This window comes from Pan troglodytes, chromosome 3 (genome assembly GCF_028858775.2).
Source record: "Pan troglodytes isolate AG18354 chromosome 3, NHGRI_mPanTro3-v2.0_pri, whole genome shotgun sequence".
Taxonomy (NCBI): Eukaryota; Metazoa; Chordata; class Mammalia; order Primates; family Hominidae; genus Pan; species Pan troglodytes.
The window spans coordinates 61,641,398-61,667,537 of NC_072401.2; the positions used below are offsets into that span (position 1 = coordinate 61,641,398).

Consider the following 26,140-nt stretch of genomic DNA (forward strand, 5'->3'; position numbering starts at 1 on the left):
GAGACATCCTGTGGTAGGTACAGATAATCCAACAAGAGTCCCCATTTCTTTGAGCTTAAAAAGGACACTGTCGAGTAGGTAGGAGGAAACCTGGCAGAGCCCCTTATTTTTGGCCTAAAAGGACTGAGCACCAAGATGTCTTTTGAAGTTTTAAGCTAAGAGGTTTCCAGTGCAATACAATAAATACAAGTGAAGTTTTTACCTCAGTTTTGCAATGGACTGCAAACTATACTTATTACACCACTACACCTTCTCTCAAGCCTGCCAGGGCCTCCATTTATGTATGTGGCTTACAGCTTAAAGTCAGTAGTTGGACTACTGTATGAACTGTTACTATCATGTTTTATACCGGTCGTAAATGCACTCCCCAAACTACAGGAAAGCGGTATGTTTATTTTTTAAACCAGCTTTTAATTTTCTTAGTATTATTTATTGTAGATGCAATTGTTTTTATTCTGTTGGGGGGCTTGGGATTATTGCACTTAACTTTGCAGTTTGAACTGTGTTGAAAAAGTTAATGAAAGCAATTGGTACTCAGACAAATAGCTGAAAACTAGTGAATGCTAGGTTGTTATCAAGTTTTTATTGACATTAAGGGTAAAAAGATATATTTATTTTCTAAATATTTTGGACTTTTTTTTGTTTAACTCTTTATTAGCTGCTAAGTAAATTGAAGTGTATTTAATGATGTGTTAAGTTAACCCGATTTATGGAAGACAGTAAAGAACAGCCCTCTGTAGTCAGTAAAGTTTCACCTTCTAAAGAATATATTTTGAATTAGTTTTATGAACTCTGTTAAAATTCTGACCCATTACTTGCCAATTTATAAAAGCCTGTTTTATTACAAGGCATTGTCTCTGGAAAAAAAAATTCCCTTAATTCTTAAATGTCATTAAATGTAGAAAGAAAAAGTAAATGTTATTAAGGATTATTAAGAAATAGTTTTTTAACTATTAAGATTTTAAAAACTTTCCTGTAAAGTTGCTTTTAATAAGTATCAAATTTTCTGTATGATCATGTAAAATTCATAATTTTGTGCAAAGCAGAGGAAAAATAAATTCTTAATTTTGTTTAGACTTAACCTAAAATGACATTTATAAGTTTTAAATATGCAGATTTTAGAATTACATATTGTACAATGATGATAGGTTTTTCTAATTTTTATTTTTCATCTGAATGGAGACTTTATTTGGGAAAGTGTTTTAATTGTTAAAACTGGTATTTAGTTTGAGAATGACTTTGTTTACTTTTGTTTAGACTACTAAAATGTGACTTACATGTTTTGATTGGACTAGTCTGCAATTTTCTCATCATAGCATGAGATGGCAGAGAATATCTACTTCCAGCAGTACATTTAAGGTTTGGTTTATAGGAATTAATTTGAGAATCAAAATGTAGGAATTTTAAAATAATTTGCTCACTAAAAAAATTAAGATGTTAAATAATGGGTTATTCTTTGTACTTATCTCTGTCAGAAACTCTTGCTTTACTCTTTGTTCTCCCAGCAGTTTTTGGTTTAATTTCTAATGTGTCTAATTTGTGTAGGCGTCGACCAGAAGATTATGATATTCATAACAGCAGAAAGAAACCAAGGATTGACTATCCCCCTGAGTTTCACCAGAGACCAGGTTAATATTTTATAATCCTGCAGATACTTGATTTCAAATTATTGGAAAAAAATAAAAAAATTAAAAACAATCCTCACAATCCTGCAGTTTTAAAAGTGAAAAAAATTCAGGACCTGACTACTTAAATTTTGAGAAATTTTAGTAGTTCTCATTAGTGTAATTCTTCCCTTAACTTTGTTAAGGTTGTCTAGTCTATTCCAGTGTAACTCATCATACCCTATGAATTACCTGAAATTGCTAATTTTGCAAAAATGGAAACTTATCTGCACATGTGTTTAAGATTAAAAGTAGTTATGAAAAGCAATAACCTTATATTCTGTCAGGCTTTTTGTTCCCTATGGTAGTTAGTGTTTCATGTGATATATATACATACAATGCTATTTTTTTAAATAAAAATCTTTATGTCTTTGAAGAGGAATGGGAAATACTCGGTATGTAATCTAAATGTAGCTTTTCAATTAATCTATCCCTTACTGAAATTTAAGAGAGCAAACTATATTCAAGAAGGGATATCATGTATTTGAAGAGAGTCAGTGATACACTTGTGAAACTTAGGCAGTTAGGAGATTGATGTTAGTGATCATTATAGCACTATTATGTAACAAGTGGCTTGATTAGCCTCATTCTTCCAAAATAGGTTGTCCTGTTGTAGAAAGTGAAAATAGTTTTTCCCCAGTAACATGACCACTCAAATGTTTTTACATTTTAATTTGTTGGGTCCTTATTAAAAGAAGCAGGGGAAAGAATATTTTTCTAACCACCATCGATTTTTCATTTTCAGTGTGTACATCTTCATTTTTGCAACTTTTGCAATTTTTTCCCCTCCCCCTTAAGTTTACATTTTAAAAAGCTTATCTGTGGTTTTCTTGGTAAGACCTACATATACCCAAGGTGGAAAGTAAACATTTGTTTTAAGGAAGTCCTGTCATAGTGTGCTCAAGATAGTTCCTCTGCCCTTACCTTCCCTGTGAAGCAGAATGAAGAAATTTTCTGATTAGCAAGATTTGGAGTGTGAACGTAGAAGATACCTATCTGAAAGCTTCTCTAGCAGTTTACAATTCTATGATATCATTAGTTATTTCCTAGATTATCATGTAATCTGAGAAGAAAATTTGAAAATGGGATAATACAGTAGTAGCATCACTTAAAGTACATATTTCATGGAAAGAATTGAAACGAGTGGTAAGGAAGGTTTAATTATAATGCCATAAAAGAAAAATATAAATTTGATTTACTAAAATGCTTGATGTTTGAACAGGGTATTTAAAGGATCCACGATACCAGGAAGTGGACAGGTAAGTCGGGTTCAGTCTTGCCTAGTTTTGAATTACATTCTTGGAACTAGTTTATGAATTACCTGAATTTAGTTTCACAAATCTTATTCCCAACAGACGATTTTCAGGAGTTCGCCGAGATGTGTTTTTAAATGGGGTAAGCATTTCATTTTATCTATTTAAATGTGGATAAAATCAGGCTGTGATTTATTTTGCAGTTCTGTGATAATTTTTAATTATATTGACATTATCATCTTTTATTTTAGTCCTACAATGATTATGTGAGGGAATTTCATAACATGGGACCACCACCACCTTGGCAAGGAATGGTTTGTATTATTCTATTTTTATAAGTTACGTAACTTAATTTGCAGTTCTAGTATTTCAGGTGATTACTCAGAATATGATTGTTACAGTTACTCATTAAAGAGACTTAAACTGGCCAGGCGCCGTGGCTCACACCTGCAGTCCCAGCACTTTGGGAGGCTGAGGCGGCTAGATCACCTGAGGTGAAGAGTTCGAGACCAGCCTGGCCAACACGGTGAAACCTTGTCTCTACTAAAAATACAAAAAACATTAGCTGGGTGTGGTGGTGCGCACCTGTACTCCCAGCTACTCGGGGAGGCTGAGGCAGGAGAATTGCTTCAACCCAGGAGGCAGAGGTTGCAGTGAGCCGAGATTGTGCCACTGCACTCCAGCCTGGGCAACAGAGGGAGACTCCATCTCAAAAAGACTTAAAATACAGATTTTTGATGATAAATAATTGTATGCTGTCTTTCAAACTAAAGACTAAAAGCTCATTTGTGTTAATAGTACAGGCTTGAGAACTGTAATAGTGTATTATGGTAGTAATTAGTGCAAAGTCCGCTTGGGTTCAGATATATTTCTTTTTCTTCCCAACTCTGACCTTGGGTTAATTTCTTAATACAACTCTTAGTTTTCCTCATCTGTAAAATTCCATGGGCATTCATTGATTCTTTGTCTTATCAAATATAATATTTAGTACTTAACTCTGTGCAAGGCACTGTGCTTGTTCTGATTATGTCATGGTGAATGAAATTGACATCATGACTGTCCTGGTATAGCTTAAAATTTAATGTAGTAGTGTCATTTTCATTGTCAAGAAGATAAATTTACAAAGTACATGTTAAGTTTAGCATAGTGCTTGATCTAATACTCACTAAATTTTCTGTGTAAAATAAGATTAATTAAACCCTGATTATTCCTGCTTTTTAATTATTTAAGAAAACTGAATTGTCTTAGAGTATATTTTAAGATATTGAAGATAGCTGAAGCATTAATTTTCAAGAAATAAAAACCTGGAAGTTGAAGTAGCTTCTACTGTTTTCTTACATTTTAATTTATCTCTTTTTTTAAATGCAATATGTTATATGGCCTCTTCATCTGACTTTTGTTTCACTTTTAAGGTATACAGTTTTATACTATTATATGCAGATGATTATGAGACTTTTCCCCTTTAGATTCTAGGAAATTTTAAAAATTTAATAATACATGATCTTGATAGTAACTATGAAAGTAATCTTTAATTTACCCTTTATTCATTTTTTAATGGCATTTAAAAGTTAATTTGCTCCTGGACTTTTTTTTTGAGAGACAGTGTCTCATTCGGTCTCCCAGGCTGGAATGCAGTGGTGTGATGATAGCTCTCTGCAGTCTTGAACTCCTGGGCGCAAGTGGTCCTGCTGCCTCAGCTTCCTGAGTAGGTGGGACTACAGGCACATGCCACTGTGCCTGGCTAATTTTTTTATAGAGACAGGGTCTCACTCTGTTACCCAAGCTGGTCTCCAACTCCTGGCTTAAGGGATTCTTTTCCCTCAGCCTCCCAAAGCATTGGGATATGGGCGTGAGCCACCACACCAGGCCTGTTGATGTTTCTAAGAACAGATACATACAAAGTGGTTAACCAGTTTACCAACTGCAGAACTAGGATGCCGGATGCCGTATGCCTGCCTCACCACTTTAACAGTAGTGTGACTATAAGCAGGTTATTTAACTCCTTGTTGCTTCAGTTTTCCCGTTTGTAAACTGGGAACAATAGTATCTATCTCATAAGGTTGCTTAGAACAATGCCTGGCTCACAGTAAGCACCATGTAAGTGTTTGCTATTTCCATTGGTATTTATATGATAGGAGTAGAAAAGCATAAACATGTTAAATCTTAGAAGATGTGTAATTTTCGACAAACAAAAAGCATATTTTGAAACACCTTAATGCCATCAAAGTAAATGTCTAGTACAGATTCACTTGTTTGGGATTGGTGTTTTGGATGAAGGGTTCTAAGAATGGCTTGTTTACAAGGGTGTTGGTAGATTCTTAATGTAAATGGTTTTCCTTTTTTAGCCCCCTTACCCAGGAATGGAACAACCTCCACACCATCCTTACTATCAGCACCATGCTCCACCTCCTCAAGCTCATCCCCCTTACTCAGGACATCATCCAGTACCACATGAAGCAAGATACAGAGATAAACGAGTAGTAAGTGCACAAGGAGGCAAAGATGTGAGGGAACTGCTTAGAATTCTGTAGGTAACTTAAATATGGGGAGACCAGAGTATGATGATTGACGGACCATTGCATATTCTTACTGCAGACTGTTTTGGAATAATTCTCAGTTTGTTTTTATTAAAAATGCCTGATTATGCCCCTTTGGATTATATAGATAGAATATATTTCTTTTAATGATCAAATCACAAACTGCTTAAGGCAAACGCCTACAAATAGAACTCCTTTTAGGTAGTACCTAGGCTATGTTCTTTCCATATTGAGATCTTAATTATGCTGTGTAATTAATGTTGTTAATAGGTATTTCTGAACTTTTTGTGTATTCTTACTCAATTTTTCTAGGATAGATGGTGTATATTAAGTTAGCTGATAAGCTGTAATCTCATTTAGTCATTTGTTTTTATTTCTACCAAATGTCAAAGCTAGTAACTAATAAATTGTTTTACCTCTGGTTATTGTGATGTTAGCAAAGAATAACCAGATGTTATGATATGTAGCAGACATGTCCTTTATTCATTGATTCTGTTAAATATTTGATAAGATTGATGTGAAAGCTTTTTTTGATGGCTTCAAAACAGGACCAATGAAAAAAAGACTCTAGTTTTAGTTTGAGTTTTCTGGGTTTTTAACTAGTGGGGCTGAGTTTATTAAATGCCCCCCCCCCATAGTACTTTTATTTTAAAAAGCAGAATTGTCTTCTGGCAAGTGTTGGAAGCATAATTCATATGCATATAAGTTTGATAGCCTTAGAAAGGTAGTTTTGTTGTTTAAGTAGGATATGCAAGTTAGAATTTTTTTCCACTCACTACTTAGGTTGATGAGTCTGTATGGGGCCAAATAAACATCTTTTTATTTTCCCACTTAAGATGAAGAGTGGGCCTATTTGTGAGAATCAGAGCAGCTTTCTAGCCTATCTTTGAGACTTTTTTTTGTGTGTTGTCAGTAATTTCCTTATAAAGATAGTAATTTTCTCTAAATCAAATCTTATCGTGACTTTTAACATTCTGTAAAATAATTTGAGAGTACTAGTTAACTAATTCACAAACTTTAAATTAGTAGTTTATTTTCAGTTACGCACACAAGAAAGAAATATACAGTCTATCTATAATGAAATCTTAGTTGACTAGATGGGTTGTGGTGTCTTAAAAATTCCTATAACTGATCACATGGCTTTTAAAATAGGAAGTCTGAGATTTTTTTGTTTTCCTCAACTATATCCTTTTTAACAAGTTCTATTTTATGGATCTTTATGTAGTGATTTTTTGGTTAGTATACATATTCTCTGCTTATATAATCACATATATAAAAGGTAATGTGGGACTGTGTTTTCAAATCTTATTTTCAGCTAAGTTTTGAGAGAAGACCAAAATCAGTAAGGTAAGCTGAGAACTAAGAGTAGAAAGTTTAAACTAGAGCAGGGGCCAAGTTTAGGAGCAGCCACAACTTTTCTTGCACATCAACTTAGTTGTAACAATTTAGTTTGAAAGAAAATATGGAACATAATACTCAGTTTGTAAAATTGAAATTGGTAGAATTGGAGGAAAAATGTAGAGCTAGCCTGTGCCAGAAAAACATTGATGACATTTAGCATAATTGGCAGTATATATGGATAATAGTTGAAGGTCATCACTAGTTAATATCTTTGGCCTAAATCTTACTGAAGGGACCAGATGGAAAAGTCATTAAAGTTAAGTGGAAAACTGCATAAAGAGATTTGAATAATCTGTTGTAGATGTCTAATGAGGCATCATCCTTTTTCTAAACCATGTCAGCATATTACCTTCTGTGAATTAATTTATTATTGCATTTCTTTGGATTGTTCTCTCCGCCGATTATAATACAGAGACTTTTTTTATATTTTAAAATTGTTTATATAATTTTTTTTTTTCAAATCAGGGATCCATTTAACACTATTTGCCTTTTTGACATACCTAACACATTTCTTTCCTTTTCTAGCATGATTATGATATGAGGGTGGATGATTTCCTTCGTCGCACACAAGCTGTTGTCAGTGGCCGGAGAAGTAGACCCCGTGAAAGAGATCGGGAACGAGAGCGAGACCGCCCTAGAGATAACAGACGAGACAGAGAGCGAGATAGAGGACGTGATAGAGAAAGAGAAAGAGAGCGATTATGTGATCGAGACAGAGACCGAGGGGAGAGAGGTCGATATAGAAGATAATGGGCTTTTGGAAGCACTGATTGTTTAAAGATACAAAAAATCTTGTATTTTTTTTTTGTGTGTGTTTACAAGTAGTAAATTTATTTTCAGCTGTCTGCCTATGAAGTTCATTGTGTAGAAGGATTTATTATGACCCCCTTTGTTCCAAGCATGCAGTATCATAAGAACTGGAAAAACTCAAATCCGCCAAAAATCCACAGCTGACAGTTGAATTGACACTTTTATTGGGGCAGAATGGAACAGTCCAAGAATGTAGATACTGATTCTTTCTCCATAAATGTTCTTATAGTGTGTTCATCCTAGAGTTATTTTTTTGTTTGTTTTTTTCCTTTTTGGATCTTGATTGATAACTGCCATGATATTTTGCTTTGATGTGTTTCTACATGTAGTTGCACACGGTTCAGTAAAAATAATGCTGCTATCGAGTATGCAAATATTGAAGTATGATGGTTTGACTGTATGGCAGTGTTGTAGCAGCCTCTTGTTTTTTTCCCCATTGCCTCTTTTTTTAAAAAACTTATAAAGTCACTTTTTATTTTTCCTCAGTCTTCAATGACGAGAGCAATATTAAGAAGACATTGGTATCTAATTTTTAATCTTTTTAAATGAAAAATTCCTATGTTCAGTAGCGTGGTTGATGCTATTGTTTAGCCTTCCCCTCCAAATTGTATACATTGGCTTGGAATGTTCACAACTTGCGTGCGTGGCAGCGGAAGACGATTCCCATATTCTACATTGCTACTGTTTTGTATAAAATAAATTGGTAAAGATTGACGGTTATCTTTTGTATCTTTTTCTTATCCAACTGCAGGTTTGTTTTATTATGCAATAATGGACATAAAAGCATGCTTTTTGTTCAGGAATTTTAGGAACCCCATTTGCTTTTTTTGAGGCACACTTTAGCAGAAATGATTGACCTAGGCCTGTTGCATTAAAAGCTTACTTCTATTTCTAACATAAGATACACAGAGTTATGTTAATAATTTGGTTAAGTATTTATACACCTGATAACATTTTTGAGTCTACTCTGATCACAGAATCGTTTATTTAGGTTTTCTATTTGTTGTTTTAGTCTTCTGTAAGTGAACGACTTTGTACATGGTTTCTACTTTACTTCATAAATGGACTTTTAACCCTCTTGTATTAGTTCTGTATTTTAAGTTAACTGTCCAGTTCTCCCAGTGGTAACCAGCTATAACATAGAAATAGAGCCAGTCAAGAAAACAGTTTATGAAATAATTTTTTTGAATTTTTTCTTGAGTTACACCTGGAGTTTTGGCCTTTGGAATTTGGCCTTTATAAACATTAGGAATATTTGAATGTTTGATTTTTTTATAGTATCAACAGTTGTACTGTGTACCAGATCACATAGTACAGTTTTACATTTAATCTATATTGGCCTGAAAAGAAGAACACAGGCACTTTACTCTTAAAGGATATAATAAACTATAGTTGTGCTGCATTCATATTCATACCAGCATGTAGTATCTTTCCCTGCATTCACAGTAGTTTTATTTACAATGACAAAACTAAAGCCTGAGGATTTGTTTTAAATCTGCATTGTGGTAGAGAGGAAAAAATACTTTTAAGGAAACCTGGGTTCTAGTTTTGTCATTGTCTTTAATTAAACCGGTTAGTGATACATGGTAAGTCACTTCATTGGCATTTTGTTTGTATTCATCAGTAAGCTAGACAAGATGATAGCTACAGTTTAAGAATTTCTGTAACCATTACACAAAACTGGTAGGTAATATTAAAGGTATTTTCCTGAAATAATAGTAATAAATACTGAGCACTTTGTATGCAATAGAGACTTTGTGCTTTTATATACAGACTCATTTAAATGGGCTCAGAGAGGCTAGTAAACTTGCCCAAGATTAGAAAGGTAGTAATTGATGGGCCAAGATTTTACCCATGTTTTTATTTGGTGTTTCTAAACCACCTCATCGCTTTTGAAAAAATAGTATATAAATTAATAAATATTTTGGAGATGGAGTCTGTCGCCCAGGCGGAGGGCAGTGGCATGATCTTGGCTCACTGCAACTTCCGGCCTCCCAGGTTCAAGCAGTTCTCCTGCCTCAGCCTCCCAAATGGCTGGGACTACAGGCACCCACCACCACACCCCGCTAATTTTTGTAATTTTAGTAGAGATGGGGTTCCAACATGTTGGCCAGGCTGGTCTCAAACTTGACCTCAAGTGACCCCACCTGCCTCAGCCTCCTAAAGTGTTGGGATTACAGGCGTGAGCCACTGCACCTGGCCTGAGATTAACATTAACATTAACATTAACATTTCCTTCAGGCTTAAGCAGAGGATTTTTCTAAAGTGCCATCCAATTAGATGTTAAGTTATGCTTTGTATGTTGAGCTTAGTATTGAGTCGATCTATTTTAAAAAGCCAACATTAAGTTTTTACCAAGTATCGCACTATTCTAAACAATTTTGTTGGCTCACATAATCATCACTGTTTTCTCCTTTCCTAATTTTTAAAATAAACTTACAGGAACATTGTATAAATGCAAGTTTTTTTCTGTACAGAAGAGTCAGTATATAAAAATCAGAATGTTTTATTTAATGTTCGTACACTAAATGACAGCTTTTGTCACTGTGAGAAGACATGGTTTCTTTCGTGTACTCCACAGTGCTGTGATTCTAACAATCTACATTAGTATGATGTGTTCAGATGAAAAACAGAAAATTCAGGCATTCCGAGTTTAGAAATCCAGTCAGGGATTTTATTGGCTGGAGTAATAGTTCAAAGGAGTGAAAACTCAAGCATGTAATTTTTGGATTTGATTTCCTCCATAATGGCTTTTTTTCAAGCATGGTCTAATTTTTCAGAAAATGGCCATTATCTCCAAGCTTCCATTGTCCATGTAGTTTCAGTGTCAGGAGAGAGACTATTTTCCTCCCAGTGTCCATGTCAGTTCCCCAAAAGGACTGAATAGCCATGTTGGTTTTGGAGCCAGTCGTAATCCAATCTGTATTTCCAAGGAAATGGGGTTCTTTGACTCCCAGCATTGGGAAGCAAGAGAGGCACATGCTATGGTCACCTCTGTGAGGATTACATCAGGAAGGACAGTTTCCAAAATACATGGACAGAGGAAATTTAGCAGATGTCCATTAAATCAGGGTCTCATACAAGTTATAACACCTGAATGTTTGACTTTTCAGAGTATTTTGCCATCACAGGTGTGGCATCTTGCCCTTGGATATATCTACATTCTGCTGTAGAATGCTGTGGTCTTTCTGAGGGTCACATACATCCTGTCTTGTCATAATGTTAACCATTAAGAGTCCTCAGGGGCATGGAATTGAAAGGAAGAAGGAACTGTTGCCAGCACTTAACTGACCAAGCTAGAGTTCCCTGACCCAACGTAAGGGTGACTGTGACACACATGGATAATTTTATCTTGATGTTTAAGATTTTGTTATTTGGGTAGGAAACATTCCAAATGCAGTTTGAAACACATATTAAAATTGAGGCACACAGGAAAGAACTGGCTCAAGTTTAGTCCCCAAGGTCCTTATAGTAGGAATAGGAATCCTTAGAGTATAAGCAATCCATGCATAGTATTCTGTTATCTATCATGTAGATCATTTAATCTCTGATTTTTTGGGGTGGGGATTCTCTTGTTTCTAAACCTTACACTTTTTCTTTCCCTTTCAGTTTCTTCTGTGTCTTAAATATAAATTATTGACTATTGTCTTAAATACTAATAAATAAATGTATCTTAAATACTACTGACTATGTCTTAAACACAGACTATTGACTATTAAATATTTTCATTTGTAACCTTCATACTGGAGATTTGAAAGACAGTCAAAAATAATAGCTCTGAAAAGCTAAGGAATATATAATATAAAAAAATGTAAGACTGGGTGCAGTGGCTCACACCTGTAATCCCAACACTTTGGGAGGCCAAGATGGGTGGATCACCTGAGGTCAGGCATTCAAGACCATCCTCGCCAACATAGTGACACCCCTCCTCTACTAAAAACACAAAAATTAGTGGGGCATGGTGGCACATGCCTGTAATCCCAGGTACTCATGAGGCTGAGGCAGGAGAATCGCCTGAACCCGGGAGGCAGATGTTGCAGTGAGCCAAGATTGTGCCATTGCTTTCCAGCCTGGGCGACAAAGCAAGAGTCCGTCTCAAAAAAAAAAAAAAAAAAAAGTTATGGCAACAAAAATATAAATTGTTGGGAAGAGGGTAAAAATCTAGAATAATTCTATACGATCTGTGTTGTTACCAGCTTAAAATAGTGTATTACAACTGTAACGTTTTATGTAAGCCCATGGTAACCACAAACCAAAAAATTACAACAGATAAACAACAATGATAAAGGACAAAGCTTATTAGCACTACAGAAAATTACCATATCACAAAGGTAAACAACAAGAGAGGAAGAAATGAACAAAGAATCTACAAAACAACTAGAAAACAATTTTAAAATGGCAAAATAGGTCCTTACCTATCAATAATAACCTTGATTTTAAATGAATTACATTATCCAATAAAGAGTGGTTGAATGGATTAAAAAACAATGTAACTATGAGCTGCCTAAAAGAGACCCACTTCAGCTTCCAGAACACACAAAAGTTGGAAGTATAAGAATAGGAAAATCCATACAAATAGTAACCAAAAAAGAGCAGGGATGGCATAATATACATTAGATAAAAGAAACTTCAAGGTAAAAGCTGTTACAAAAACAAAGATGGTCATTAATGATAAAGCAGCCAATTCATCAAGATGACATAAGAATTATATATGCACCCAACAACAAAGCACCTAAATACATATAGAAAGTATTGGCTGGGCGCGATAGCTCACACCTGTAATCCCAACACTTTGGGAGGCTGAGGTGGGCAGATCACCTGAGGTGAGGAGTTTGAGACCAGCCTGACCAACATGGCAAAACCCCATCTTTACTAAAAACACAAAAATTAGCTGGGTGTGGTGGTGGGCAACTGCAGCTCCAACTACTCGGGAGGCTGAGACAGGAGAATCTCTTAAACCTGGGAGGCGGAGGTTGCAGTGAACTGAAATCACACCATTGCACTCCAGCTGGGGCAACAGAGCGAGACTCCATCTCAAAAAAAAAAAAAAAATACGTGAAGGAAAAAAAAATAGATAGCAATACAATAATAGTTGGTGATCTTAGTACCCCGCCTTAAACACTGAATAGCTCAACTAAACAGAAAATTAAGCAAATACTGGGTTTGACCAAATGGACCTAACAGACATATAGAACTTTCCATCCAAGAGCAGCAGAATATACATTTCTTTTCTAGTGCACATACCACATTATGCCTCAAAAAGCTAGAAAAAGAACTAAAGCCAAAGTTAGCAAAAGGAGGAAAATAATACAAATCAGTAAAATAGAGAACAAAAACACAGAAAAAAGCAAAAAAGTAATCTTTGAAAAAATAAGATCAGCAAAATACTAGCTAGACTATGACAAAAAGAGGAAAGACCCAAATAAATAAAACCAAACATGAAAATGGAGACATTACACCAGATGCCTCACAAGTAAAGTATTATAAGGCCTATTATAAATATATGCGACAAATTGGATAATCTAGAAAAAAATAGATAAATTCCTGGAAAAATATAACCTACCAAGATTGAGTCAGGAAGAAGTAGAAAACTTGAACCAATCCAACAAATCAGTTGAAGAAGTCATTAAAAACCTTCCAACCAAGAATAGCACAGGACCAGAAGGTTTCATGGCCAAATTGTACCAAACGTTCATAAAAGAATCTATCAATACTTCTTAAGCTAGGTCAAAAAATAGAAATAGAGGAGATACTTCCAAACATTTCATGGCATCAGAATCACTTTCATATCGAAGGCAGACAAAGACACTGTAAGAAAAGATAGCTATAGGGCAATATTTCTAATGAACATTGATACACTAATCTTTAATAAAATATTAGCAAACAACTAAACAACACATCAAAAAGAACGTACATCGTGACAAGTGAGATTTAACCCTGGCATGCAAGCCTGGTTTATCATATACAAATCAATGTGACATGTGAATTATGAGAATGTTAAAAACCACATGTTCCTTTCAAATGATGCAGGAAAAGAAGTTAACAAAGTTCTGCATCTTTCCCAATAAAGACTTTCAAGTATAGAAGTAAAGTTTCTCAAAATAGTAAAAGTCATTTATAAAAAACACACACAGATAATATTACATCAGTGGGGAGCGACTGAAAGTTTTTCCGGTAAGATCTGGTATAAGGGGAGGATTCTCACTCTAATCACTTCTATTCAACATTGTACTTGAAAGATTAGCAAGAGCAATTAAATAAGTAAAAGAAATAAAAGGCATCTAAATCAGAGGTAAAACTATCCCTATTTGCAGATGATATGATCCTATATGTTGAAAACCCTTAAAGATGCTTAAAAAACACTGTTGGAGTAAATCAGAAAAGTTGCAGGATACCAAATCAACATAGAAACAAAAGTAACATTTCTATAGACAAATAATCACCTAACTAAAAAAGGAATCAAGAAAACAATCCCATTTATAATAGCACACACAAAAACAGAAGAACACATTTAACCAAGAAGGTAAAAGATTTGTACAAGGAAAACTATGAAATACAGATCAAAGAAATTGAAGACACAAATAAATGGAATGATATCTCTTATTTATTGATGGGATTAATATTTTTTAAATGTCCATGCCACACAGTGCAATACATGGATTCAACACTATCTGTACCGAAAGTTTAATGGCATTTTTTACAGAAATAGAAACAAAAATTCTAAAATTTGTATGGAACCACACATACACACACAGACAGACACACACACACAAACTGAAGAGCTAAAGAAATACTGAGAAAGATAAAGTTGGGGGCATCATACTTCCTGATTTAAAGTTATGTTACGAAGGTATAATAAACAGAATTACACTGGTAAAAAACAGAAACATGGACTAATGGAAGAGAATAGAGAGCAAAGAAATAAATGCAAACATACATGGTCACCTAAATTTTGACCAAGGCACCAAGTGGACGCAAAGGGGAAAGTATTGTCTCCAATAAATGGTGCTGGGAAAACTGTATTTCCACCTGCAAAAGAATGAAAATGAACTCTTATCTCACACTATACATGTGAGATACACAACAAAAATCAGCTCAAAATGAATAAAACACCTAAATGTAAGACCTGAAGTCATAAAACTCCTAGAAGAAAACATAAGGGAAAATCTCTTCAACATTGGCCTTGGCAGTGATTTTCTGGATATCATACTAATAGTTCAGATTACAAAAGCAAAATATGTAAGTGGGATTACATCAAATTTAAATGCTTCTTCACAGCAAAGGAAACAATCAACAAAATAAAAACACAGCCTACAGACTGGGAAAAATATTTGCAAATTACATATCTGATAAGGGGTTAATACCCCAAATTTATAAAGAACTCTTACAACTCAATACCAAAAAAAATTAATAACCCTATTAAAAAATGGGCAAAGGACCTGACCAGAAATTTCTCTAAAGAAAACAAAAATAGCCAATAGGCATATTAAAAATTGCTCAACATCACTAATCATCAGAGAAATACAAATGAAACCACTATGAGATATCATCTCACATCCGTAAGAATAGCTGTTATCAAAAAGACAAGAGACAAAAAATGCTGGTGAGCGTGTGGAGAAAATAGTGAACCCTAGTTCACTATTGGTAAGAGTGCAGAATGGTGCAATCATTATGAAAAACTGTATGGAGTTTCCTAAAGAAATTAAAAATAGAACTACCATATGACCCAGGAATCTCTCTTATGGGTATAAAACAAAAAATGAAAATCACCACTTTGTAAAGATAGCTGCACTCCCATGTTCACTGCAACAGTAATCACAATAGCAAAGATATGGAAACAACTTGTGTCCATTGACTGATGAGTGGATTAAAAAATGTGATATATGTGTGTGTGTGTGTGTGTGTAATATTATTCAGCCTTAAAAAGATGGAAATGTTAACACTTGCCACCACACAGATGGACAGAGAGGACTTCATGCTAAGATAAATAAGCCAGAGATAGAAACAAAAATATTGCATGATTTCCCTTACACGTGGAATATGTGTTTTTAAAAAGATCTCAGATACACAGAGAACAAAACAGTGGTTGCCACCAGCAGGGGTGGTGGGCAGTGAGAGGAAATGGGAAGATGTAGGTCAAAGCATACAAATTAGCAAATATGTAGAATGAGCAAGTTTAGAGATTTAATGTACAAGATGAGGACTGTGGTTAATAAAATTGTATGAGGGACTTTTATTAAGTAGATTTTAGCAGCTCTTGTCACACCAATAAGCAACAATATGAGATACTGTATAACAATCTATAACATCAAAAGCAAAGAATAAAAGGACAAGCTTCCTGACATCTATTCAAATCTTGCTTTCTCCAACTTGGTAACAATAGCTAATATTGCTGATGATTGCCATTATACTGCTATTACCTTTCTCTGTGCCTTCCTTCTCCTCCTCCTCTTTTATCCTCCTTGCCAACATTATCACTTTCCCTTTATATGCATGAAGAAATCTTTCAAGAATAGGAGTTAATTTGTTAGAAATTCTACCAAACCTACCTCAGCTATTTTACCTTGTGAAAGTTACCATATACAGCCTAAACAATTTGCAGTCAAAATGGACATTGAGTCTTAACACTTGAATAAGATCTCGCTTTTATATTGCTGCCAATAAGAACACAGACAAAAATAATATCTTAGATCATATAGTACATAAAGAATGCTTCCTTTCTGCTTATATCTTAAAAGTATGATATTAAGTTAGAATACGTTGACTTGTGTTCCTTCATAAGGAATATCATCCTATATACTGACAGAACTGACACAAGTGGTAGAAATTATTTGGTCTTTATTATACATGCACGGTACATTTTTCTATGCTTCTCTATCAAGCAGCTATGATATAGCAAGACACATGTTCCCAAAATGAGCTTTACTGAGATGTACTATTAGTCTGGGCATAAGGCAGAAAACACTTCCTCTCATAAGGTAAACCACCATTGTATCCTCTAATATGTAAAAGTTTGGGATCTTAAGTAAGAATAGGTTTAAAAAAGAAATACTGGAATAAAAGAAATTTTAAAAAAAGAAATAGTGGAATAAAACTGGAATAAAAGAAAATAAATCCTGCCAGAGCCACCGCGGACAGCGACATGTTCAAGGTAATTCGGAGGTCCGTGAGGCCAACCAGCCTACACTTGTTCACCTTCAAAGTCTATGCAGCACCAAAAAAGGACTCACCTCCCCAAAATCCCATGAAGGCTGATGAGCTTTCACTGTACTCAGTTCCCGAGGATCAATCGAAGTGTGTGGAAGAGTCAAGGAGCCAGCTTGAAGTAGGCATCTCACAGTTCCGACGCTATTGTGAGCCACATAGAAATTTGTGTCAGGAAACGTACTCCCAAACTAAGCCTAAGATGCAAAGTTTGGTTCAGTGGGGGTTAGACAGCTATGAGTATCTCTAAAATGCACCTCCTGGATTTTTTCCAAGACTTGGTGTTATTGGTTTTGCTGGCCTTAATGGACTCTTTTTGGCTAGAGGTTCAAAAATAAAGAAGCTAGTGTGTCCACCTGGTTTCATGGGATTAGCTGCCTCCATCTGTTATCCACAACAAGCCATCGTGTTTGCCAAGGTCAGTGGGGAGAGGTTATATGACTGGGGTTTACACGGATATATAGTGATAGAAGATTTGTGGAAGGAGAACTTTTAAAAGCCAGGAAATGTGAAGAATTCACCTGGAACTAAGTAGAAAACTCCCTGCTCTACCTATTTTAATCAGTTAGAGGTAAACACTGGAAACTCCATACAATAAATCACTATTTCTACAGAAAAATGGAGGATAAGTCAGTATTGAATGTATTAAAATGGCTTTCTTCTTCAGGAAAAAATACGTATATAATTAAAACCCAAGTTAAAAAAAGAAAAAAAGTAAATGTTAGTTCTGTCTGCAAATATAGTTGAAGTCATATACTTATATTTTTGAGGAATGGTGTTTCTTTTAAGCTAAAATACAGGTGAAAAGTCTCAACCTTTCCAATACAATTTTAGCATTTCCACTTGCTCATCTGATCCATACATTGACTTTTAAAGCAATCCACAGGATATCTGTTCTCTAGGACTTTGGTTGAGAATACAATGTTAATCTATTAGAAGACCAGTTTCTATAAAATGAGGAATAATATCTAAAGTGTCTGACACAAATTAGTTAATAGTATTAGTAATATAAACAAAACAGCAATAATGGCAAGATTCAATATTACTCTGGATCACTATGTACCAGAGATATTTCAAGTGTTTTATCTATGTTAACTATTTTTTCCACACACAGAACACAATATGAGGTTGGCCTATTATTGTATGAGTAGGCATAGTCATCTCTATAAACCTTTTTTTTTTATTATTAAGACAGGGTCTCCATCTGTTGCCCAGGCTAGGATACAGTGGCATGATTACAGCTCACTGCAGCCTTGATCTCGTGGGCTGAAGTGATTCTCCTGCCACAGCCTCCTGTGTAGCTAGGACGACAGGCATGTGCCACCATACCCAGCTAACTTTTAAACATTTTTTCTCTAGAAACAAGGGCTCACTTTTTTGCCCATGATGGTCTCGAACTCCTGGGCTCAAGCCCGCCTCCTGCCTCCACCTCCCAAAGTGCTGGAATTATAGATGTAAGCCATTGCGTCTTGCCTCTATGAACATTCTAATCTAGTTTTCTGTCACCTGTTGCCTGAACTCTTGTAAGAACATTCTTACAAAATTTCCCTTTAGAGTGATTCCCCTTTCTATAGTCTTGCCCCTCTATAGTCAACCCAGTGACTAAACCTTGAGATTTTTTTTAAAAAGGAAATCTGATAATATCCCTTTTTTGTTTAACTCTTTTCACTGTCTTCCCCATCCCCTTAACATATGTTCAAACTCCTATAATTATCTGGCTCTATACTACCTCACCAGCATCATCTGCTTCATTACTCAGCCTCTTCCTGCAGAACTAAGCTTAAGGTCTTTGGGAACTGTCCTTACTTCTCTATCTGCTTTTCTTTATGTTTCTTCCTCTCCCTCTCATCCCTTCACCTGTCCCTCCACCTTGTTTAGGGCTCACCTTAATTGTTAATGACGCGGAGATACTGTCTGTAATCTCCTCTAAATGCTTTGTTAGCACTGTGGTCTTTCCTTAAGATGACACTTTTCACCCAATTTTTATTACTTGCTTATATTTTATCTTTCACAACAGAAGATAAGATGTATAGGGGGCAGAAGCTATGTCTACTTCATTTCTTTGCAAATCTGGCACTTCTGGTATATTTTAGTCACTATATTCTTTAAATGAATAATTGATTCTTATGTGTTGAATAATAACACCTTCAGTTAACTGACTGTACTCTCAAAGCCTCCCAGGTATCTCAGGTTATTCTGTAATGGTAATGAAATTCACATACTTGTGATGGTACAGAAAAGAAATATATCAGTTTCTAATTGGCAGGTCACTTTCCTCACTTGCCATATCTGTCTCACCATGAGACAAACACTCTGAACGAAGAATACAGTCATTCCCCCTGAAAATGCAAAACAAAAAGAATAAAACAACTAGGAATAAGTTTACCTTAGGCAGGGGTTTGACAGGTTTGCAGTAGAGTCTTACAACAAATTCAAAATTAGGTAAGAGTGGGCGAGGAAATTCCAAATACCAGTAGTTTCGAATGAGCCACATTTCAGCTTTTCCCATTATCTCAGATAATTGTAGTGCATTTTCCTGAAGGGGGGGAAAGGCAAAAGAAATAAAATTGTCATGTGAATATGCCAGGTAATTTTCTAAAATTATTTGAAATAATGTAGCCAAAATTGTTTATGTCTTGCTAAAACAAAAATAAATGTGCATATTTATACATAATTTATATATTTTATAGATGTTGTTCATACATACGTAAGTAAAGTGGGTAGACTCTAATGTCACATTGTTATATACACAATCATGAATGATTATTAAAACGAGTCACTGTAGAATTAAACATAGATTTGTTTTCTCTCTAAAATACAAAAGTAACCATTAGAAATTTAAAAACTCTTTGAAATCCACCATCACTTAATTCTACCATAGCCATAGCCATGTTTTTCGAGAGCACTCAGTCTAGTTTCTACAATTTAGAAGCAATTTATTTCCTTAATCTTTGATCCTCCAAATGAATTGTAAGGTTTTGGGGTTTCTAGTAGCTACTACTGTATTTGATTCATAATAGGTGACTAATAATTTTAGTTTATTAATAATATTGATATTGAAAGTAACAGCTGGAAAATTTTTACAAATTATTAAAATAGTGATTTGTGCTCAGCCTTATTTAGATTCATATTTTCTTTAATGGAAAGATATAGTTTTAAAAATATAAACTAATAATTACATGTTCACTCTTCAACAAGATTTTAGGCCTTAAAATATATGACTTGTAAGCAGTTGTTGAAGGAATGTGGAAGTCTGAGAGACCTCAAATTATATAGCTTTTTGCATCTGGGACAGACACTATTCACTCAAATATGAAGAAATCCTCATAGTAATAGTAATATGGAAAAATGTTTTAATTTTTTAAATTAGGAAACTAAGCTACATAAGGGAAACAATGTCCTAATGCTACATAAATAGTTGTAGAAATTTATATGTAATCTACATGTCTACTCTCATCAAGACATTTATTGAAATTTCTAATGACTATTTTAAGGACAAAATAAAAGCATTGTAAGATGGATATATAATTGCTTAGAGAAATCCTCAGTGGTTCAATTTGCAGGATTATGACTTACTGGAGCATCCTGTAAAACTGATGGCCCCAGAGTTCTAACTTACTAATGTCAGGCTTTCCATAGTATTTGTGAGATTGATTGATCATCTTATATTTTCACTTCATCATTTCATTTACAAAAAACACACTCCTCTGATTTTATACTCATGCAAACTCACCTCTAAAGGCACAGGGAAAGTTAGGACTCAATAACCACCAATTAAAAACATGACTTACCTAGAACTTCACTGTAAAACTGGTCTCACTTCTTCATATCAAATGTTTGGAACCAAAAGTCAAAATAAAGCACATATATAATATTTCTTACTGTCTCCATGAATGTCATCGAGCCACTTAATTCTGACAGAACAACAGCTCCATAGGAAGGTGGAAATAGAAATCCTCCACTGTATTTCTCAAATGTGTAGCCAGGAGAGAAGTGGAGACTGTACACAAAGGATATTTTTAATAGCTCAGCCAGCAGCTCTCCAAAGGGACCAATGGCATTTGCATGAACGATATCAGACCTTGATTCTTGTAGGTTTGTCATAAGTTTCTTGTTCAAAACTACATCTTTAAAGAACTTCTCAGCATAACCAGAATATTCCCAAAGAATATTCTTGCATTAGTGAAAAATATGTTCAAAATATATGTTTTGGAAGATCATGTATCCATTTAGTAATCTGTTGTGTGAAAAAAAAACCTGCAAAATCATCTTTAATTACAGATGTAGAATAAACCTCAAATTTAGTAACAGATGTTATGTTGGGATCAACAAGAATGGAAGCTGACAATGTTAGAACAGTCACCTCATGACTTCTCTGCATAAGTTTATCCAGGATTGTCTTTATGTTCATCCAATGACTATATTCCGTGGGCCACAGCAGCACATTTCCACAACTCCCAGAGCTAGAGTAATAGCTCAGCTGTATCAACAGAAGGACTGAAGTCCATTTCATAGCCATCTTGATAAAACACAATGCCTTTTTTAAAATTGTTGTTCCCTCTGCCATTCTTATGTTTTGTTTTTATGCAAGGATAAATCAATCCGGAAGTTAAAATATAACTCTCACACCTCGAAGTAAATACATTATATAAGTAGTCTGAACATGTCAATGGCAAATAGAAAAACAAAAGGTAGATGACCCTGTGTTTACATAAATGTATTTAATGTCTCTTTTATGTTTTCAAGTGCTTTCATCTAGCTAAGATCAATGATTTTGCATGAACAAGTCGTCGCATTTATGTAATATATTTTAGTATACTGCCAAAAGTAGTGGCAATAGAGAGGCTCTTTTGTCTTCAGTCTCCTTGACACAGAACTAGAGATAAAATAATTATATGGATGAATCAGCATTTTTTAGAGTTATTTTTATAAAAACACTTTAGTCATGACTTTTTGACGTATAATTCACATACTATGCAATTCACCAATCTAATGTGTATATATTAGTCTGTTCCCATGCTGCTAGTAAAGACATATCCAAGACTGGGTAGTTTACAAAGGAAAGAGGTTTAATTGACTCACAGTTCCACATGGCTGGGGAGGCCTCACAACCATGGTGACAGGCAATACGGAGAGCTTGTGCAGGGGAACTCCCATTTATAAAATCATCAGATCTCATGTGACTTATTCACTACCACAAGAACAGTATGGAGGAAACGACCCACATGATTCAGTTATCTCCACCTGGCCCCACCCTTGAAATATGAGGATTATTACAATTCAAGGTGAGATTTGGGTGGGGACATAGTCAAACCATATCAGTGTACAATTGAATGTCTCATTGTATATTAACAGACTTGTAAAATCAGAAAATAATTTTAGAACAGGTTCATCTCCCAAAAAGAAGTACTTTACCATTAGCTGTCAACCCCCACCCTATGCAATTTCTGCATATCCAGAGTTCTAGGCAACCACACACTAATGTACTATCTCTCTATGGGTTTTCCTTTTCTCGATATTTCATACTAATGAAATCATACAATACGTGGTCTTTTGTGGTTGGCTTTCACTTTTCATAATATTTTAAAGACTCATTCATGTTAAAGTATCAAGATTTCATTCATGTTTATTTCCAAATAATGTTATGTACTATGGATATACCACATTTTGTTTATTATTCATCAGTTAATGGACATTTGAGTTTTTTCCAGTTTTTGGCTATCATGAATAATGTTATTTATTAATGTTCATGTACAAGTTTTGTGTAGACATGTTTTCATTTCTCTTGGGTATATACCTAGAGATGGAATTGCTGGGTTACATATTAGCTTTATGTTTAACTTTCGAAGAATTACTAGACTGTTTTCCAAAGTGGCCATACCATTTTCCAGTCTCATTAGCAATGTATGAGGATTCCAATTCCTCCACATCCTTGACAACACGTGTTATTAATTGTCAACACAAACAACATTTGTTTACTAGGCTCTTTCCCTATTGAACTGTTTTGGCACTCTTGTCAAATATCAGTTGACCATTAACATATGGTATATTTCAGGATTCTAAAATCTATTCCATCAATCTATACATCTATCTGTATGCCTATGCCACATTTTCTTTATTACTGTAGATTTGCAGTTGGCTTCAAAATCAGGAAGTACAAGTCCCCCAACTTTGTTCTTTTTAAGAGTGTTTTGCTATTTTTAGGTCCCTTAAATATCTAATATAAATTTTAGGATCATCTTGTCAATTTATGCTATGAAGTCAGCTGTGGTTTTTATAAGGATTGCATTGAATTTATATATCATTTGGGGCAGTATTGTCATTAATAAAATATTAAGTGTTGCAGTTCAGGAAACAAGATGTTTTTCCAATTAGATGTGTCACAAACAAATGGAAAAACATTCTATGCTCATGGATAGGAAAAAATAATATTGTTAAAATGGTCGTATTGCCCAAAGCAATTTACAGATTCAATGCTATTCCTATCAAAGCACCAATGACATTTTTTACAGAATTAGAAAAAAAATTCTAATATTCATTTGGAACCAAAAAAAGCCCAAATAGAAATAAAGCTGCACACCTAAAACTATCTAAGTTTTGGCAACACTGACAAAAACAGTGCTGGGATAACTGGCTAGTTGTATGTAGAAGATTAAAACTGGACACCTACCTTTCACCATATACAAAAATTGACTCAAGATGGATTAAAGACTTAAGTGTAAAACCTAAAATTAAAACTCTTGAAGAAAACCTAGGAAATACCATTATGGACGTAGGCCCTGGGAAAGACTTCAAGACAAAGACTCCAAAAGCAATTGCAACAAAAACAAAAATTGACAATGGGACCAAATTAAACCAAACAGCTTCTGCACAGCAAAAGAAACTATCAACAGAGTAAACAGACAACCAACAGAATGGAAGAAAATATTTGCAAACTAAGCATCTGACAAAGGTTTAGTATCCAGAATCTATAAGGACCTTAAACAAATTAACAAAAAACAACTCGCTTACAAAATGGGCAAAGGACATGAACACACACTTCTCAAAAGAAGAAATATATGTGGCCAAGAAGCACATAAAAATGCTCAGTATCACTAATCATTATGAAAATGCAAATCAAAACCATAATAAGAGACCGTCTCACACCAGTCAGAATGGCTATTATAAAAAGTCAAAAAATAAGAGATGCTGGGGAGATTGCAGAGAAAAGGGAGCGCTTATACACTGTGGTGGGAATGTAAATCATTTCAGCCACTGTGGAAAGCATTCTGAAGATTTCTCAAAGAACTGAAAATAGAACTACCATTCAACCCAGCAATCTCACTGGGCACATACCCAAAGAAATATAATTAGTAAACTGTAAAGACACATGCACATGTATGTTCATCGCAGCACTATTCACAACAGCAAAGACGTAGAATCAACCTAGATGCCCATCAGTAGTGTACTGGATAAAGAAAATGCAGTAAATATACACTATGGAATACTATGCAGCCATAAAAAAGAATGAGATCACATCCTTTGCAGCAGCATGGATGGAGCTAAAGGCCATTATCCTAAGCAAATTAACGCAGAAGCAAAAATCAAATACTGCATGTTCTCACTTATAAGTGGGAACTAAATATTGAATACACATGGGCACAAAGAAGGGAACAATAGACACTGCGGCCTATTTGAGGGTGGAAGGCGGGAGGAGGGTGAGGATCAAAAACCGATCTATTGGGTACTATGCCCATTACCCGAGTGACAAAATTATCTGTACACCAAACCACCGCAACACACAGTTTACCCATGTAACAAACCTGAGCATGTAAAGCTTGAACCTAAAATAAAAGTTGAAAAGAAAAAAAAAGTTTAGGGGTGCTCCTCCTATGGAGTAGCCATTCTTTATTCCCTTACTTTCATAATACATTTGTTTTCACTTACTCTATGCACTCGCCCCAAATTCTTTCTTGCGTGAGAGCCAAGAACTTTCTCTTGGGGTCTGGGTTAGGACCCCTTTCTGGCAAACCATGAAGATACCATACTGAGGAGACCCCCCAACTCAAAGGAAATAGACTGCAGCACTGATTGGCCGACTTTGAATAAATGGGATGCATTTACCCAGGTAGAGGATGCGACTGGGTTAGAGGCCCAACTTAGGGTTGTTAGAGTTTCTCCTAAGACAGAAAGGGTTAAAGACCCCGCTTAATAAAAGGCAAGGATGTTTGACCGAACTTGGGTTTGAGGCCCAAGTTAGGAAGGTTAGAGTCCTTCCTAAGATTTAGAGATTTAGAGGCCTCTCTCTCGGTAAAGTCCCTCTTGGCTAAGAACAGGTTTGGCACTATGGTATGTTAACCACTATTCTGTTTGGATTAATCTGTATTGTACTCTTTGCTGATTGCTATGGGTGACAGGATTAGGCATGTGCAGGATCAAACGACATGGGGAGGTTTTTCTCCCTAAAAGTGGAAAATTCAGAGCTGATGGGACTGCTGGAAAAGATCTCTTCCCTACTGACAAGAGGCTGCCTGAACTTTCGATTCAGTGACACTGCTCTGGGTGGGTCTTTGGCCTCCCTGAGTGCCTCACCTTCCCCACCCTGCCATAGCCAATGTTTTTCTCCCTTTCTTTTTTTTATTTTTTCTGTTACTCTGGGCAACAGTCTGCCACTTCATCTTGCCCAGAGACCACATGTTGAAAATGTCCTTGGGAGCTTGACTTTGTAGCCACATGGCGATACTTTCTCTTCGTCTCCGCCTTCCAGGGAACAGTAATTTTGGGGTTCATGTCATAGTTAGCCCTAAAAACTATCTTGTGCAATTAAAAGCCATTGCAAGCTCAAAATTGGTTGGTATAGGCTCCTTCTGGGAAGGACAATGGAAACCATCCAATGCTGTAGTCAGCAGCTAAGGCTTTGTCTTTTCATAGCGGTGGCCTGGGTTCAGGGTTCAATTCCTGGCTTAGGGAATGAGTACTTTCTGGGTTGCTATCTGTGTGACCTTTACTATTCATTAATTCTCTTTCCCTCCATGACCCATCTTGAATTTTTTTTCTCTGAGCACCTGGGAGGTTACTTTTGGTAAAATTTAAAAGCCAGAAATATTGGTGATTTGGCATGGCTAACATCTGGTAATCAGAGATTTAAAAGGACTAAAAGTCAGCTTATTCCAGTTCTAATAGCCTGGGACTCCTTGGGAAAAACGGAGGAGGAATCAAAGACCCTCTTTTGGAGATAATCTGTTTTTTCCTCATGAAACCCCAGGAATTAGAAGTGGATAGATTCCTTTCA

The 26,140-nt window shown here is 35.3% G+C and overlaps 1 protein-coding gene and 2 pseudogenes across 6 annotated transcripts in view; all 3 read left to right on the forward strand.

Annotated features, from left to right (window-relative positions):
• YTHDC1 (YTH N6-methyladenosine RNA binding protein C1) overlaps positions 1–8,385 on the forward strand; it is a 36,743-nt gene extending 28,358 nt beyond the window's left edge. For 3 of the 6 annotated variants that reach the window (XM_517262.6, XM_003310368.4, XM_016951627.3), the window contains 6 exons: positions 1,546–1,628; positions 2,887–2,923; positions 3,020–3,059; positions 3,169–3,231; positions 5,263–5,397; positions 7,381–8,385. In XM_517262.6, coding sequence (XP_517262.2) covers positions 1,546–1,628; positions 2,887–2,923; positions 3,020–3,059; positions 3,169–3,231; positions 5,263–5,397; positions 7,381–7,605 — 583 coding nt within the window. In that variant the 3' untranslated portion in view covers positions 7,606–8,385. Of the gene's footprint in view, positions 1–1,545; positions 1,629–2,886; positions 2,924–2,995; positions 3,060–3,168; positions 3,232–5,262; positions 5,398–7,380 lie in introns of all 6 variants that reach the window. The other 3 variants (XM_009447803.3, XM_063809596.1, XM_016951626.3) reach the window with 1 other exon arrangement.
• LOC741816 (UDP-glucuronosyltransferase 2B15-like) overlaps positions 1–26,140 on the forward strand; it is a 230,244-nt pseudogene that overhangs the window by 191,056 nt on the left and 13,048 nt on the right.
• On the forward strand, positions 16,767–17,404 carry LOC743787 (MICOS complex subunit MIC26-like; annotated as a pseudogene).